Below are 1,398 nucleotides of genomic sequence, written 5' to 3'. Positions count from 1 at the left end.
GCCTGATCCCCCTAACTGCTCTCCCCTGCCAGCCTGATCGCCCCTAACTGCCTCTGCCTCGGTCCCGCCACTGTGGCTTTGTCCAGAGGGACATCTGGAAGATGTCTGGTCTAATTAGCATATTACCCTTTTATTAGTATAGATAACTAGGGAAGATTCTCAAGCAATCGGGTAAGGGACAAGTGCTGGGTAGTGGTCTCAGAATGACTCCAGCACTAGAGTTCCTGCCTGCTTCTTGCAGAGGGAGGAAGGAGAGAGGCACAGAGCAGCCTGCTGCCTCCTAGGACCCTCTCCCTCCAGGCAGCCTGCCACCCACTTAGTTACCTCCTGTCGCAAGGCCTCCAGGCTGGCCTCGCCCTTCAGCAGCTTCTGTCGGAGGCCCAGGGCTTCCCTTCGTCCCTCCTTTTCTGCCCGCTCGCCGAGTGCCAGGCGGCCCTGCAGCTCCACCAGCTCCCTGCCCAGCCTGGCGTTCTCACTGTCCAGCATCTTCATCTGTGAGAGAGTGGACACAGGTAGGACCGAGGACCCAGTCTCAGCACCCACAGCCCCACCTGGCCCAGGGTGTTGGTGAGTGCTCAAAGCTTCCAGTATTATAGTTTCAGCCCCAGGTTTTACATATGGAGGGCCCTTGGCTCCAGAAAGGGGGTGCTCCTGGCCCAGGGGCAGACAGCAAGTGCCCGGGGAGGGTGCCGCGCTGCGGAGGGTACCTGCCGCCGGAGCTCCTGCAGCTCCCTCCGAGCCTCCAGCCGAGAGCGCTCCACCTCCTGCAGCCCGGCCCGCAGGTCCCCGGCCTCCTTGCCCATGGCCACCCGAGCCTCTTCGAGGAGCGCCAGTTTCTGCTCCTTGTCATCATTGGCCAGCTTCAGGCTGAAAAGGGCAGGGGTCAGAGGCAGCCTAGGTTCCAGGAAGAGTATAGTGTGGCTCTACACAGAAGTCCCTTCCCGTTACTCCTGGAATGGGTCCGACTGGCTCTTGGCCTGAAGGTGCCCCCAGTGCTGCTTGCCCACATGGCCCTGTCCTGAGCTGACCCCTCCGGGCTGGGCCCAGGCCCTCAGCTGGGAGAGACGGACCAATGACTGGGGTAGGGGGGCACGCACTGAGTCTGCAGGGAGATCCACCAGGTGGGGTCGGAATCTGGACCCAACCCTGCCTGCTGCCACCTTTCCCCTTCCATCAGTGCCTGGCTTGGTTCAAGGGCAAAAACTCCCCACCTGCGCCATTTCCCCTGCACCTTGGGGTGAAGTTAGCTTCCAGGGACAAAATTCAGTGTGAAGGTCAGGGCTCAGTGAAGGACTCCGGGCTGGTCCCTCCTGTCTCCCCACCTGATCCGCTCGCTCTCGGCCTTCTTCACGGCAGCCCGCAGCTCCTCGTTGGACCGCCGCAGGGCCTCGCGCTCCT

At 61.9% G+C, this 1,398-nt stretch overlaps 1 protein-coding gene across 1 annotated transcript in view; it reads right to left on the bottom strand.

Annotated features, from left to right (window-relative positions):
- The window catches only part of CROCC (ciliary rootlet coiled-coil, rootletin), a 35,497-nt gene that overhangs the window by 9,936 nt on the left and 24,163 nt on the right, over positions 1–1,398 (bottom strand). Inside the window, exons 25-27 of the mRNA XM_005858733.2 lie at positions 1,323–1,396; positions 708–867; positions 325–492 (exon numbers count right to left, since the gene is read on the bottom strand). Of these exons, the coding sequence (XP_005858795.1) occupies positions 325–492; positions 708–867; positions 1,323–1,396 (402 nt within the window). The remainder of the gene's footprint in view (positions 1–324; positions 493–707; positions 868–1,322; positions 1,397–1,398) is intronic.

The sequence above is a fragment of the Myotis brandtii genome, unplaced genomic scaffold (assembly GCF_000412655.1).
Source record: "Myotis brandtii unplaced genomic scaffold, ASM41265v1 scaffold1204, whole genome shotgun sequence".
In the NCBI taxonomy this organism is placed as follows: Eukaryota; Metazoa; Chordata; class Mammalia; order Chiroptera; family Vespertilionidae; genus Myotis; species Myotis brandtii.
The sequence above is the reverse complement of the archived record's forward strand: the minus strand, read 5'-3'. Positions and strand labels throughout refer to the sequence as shown.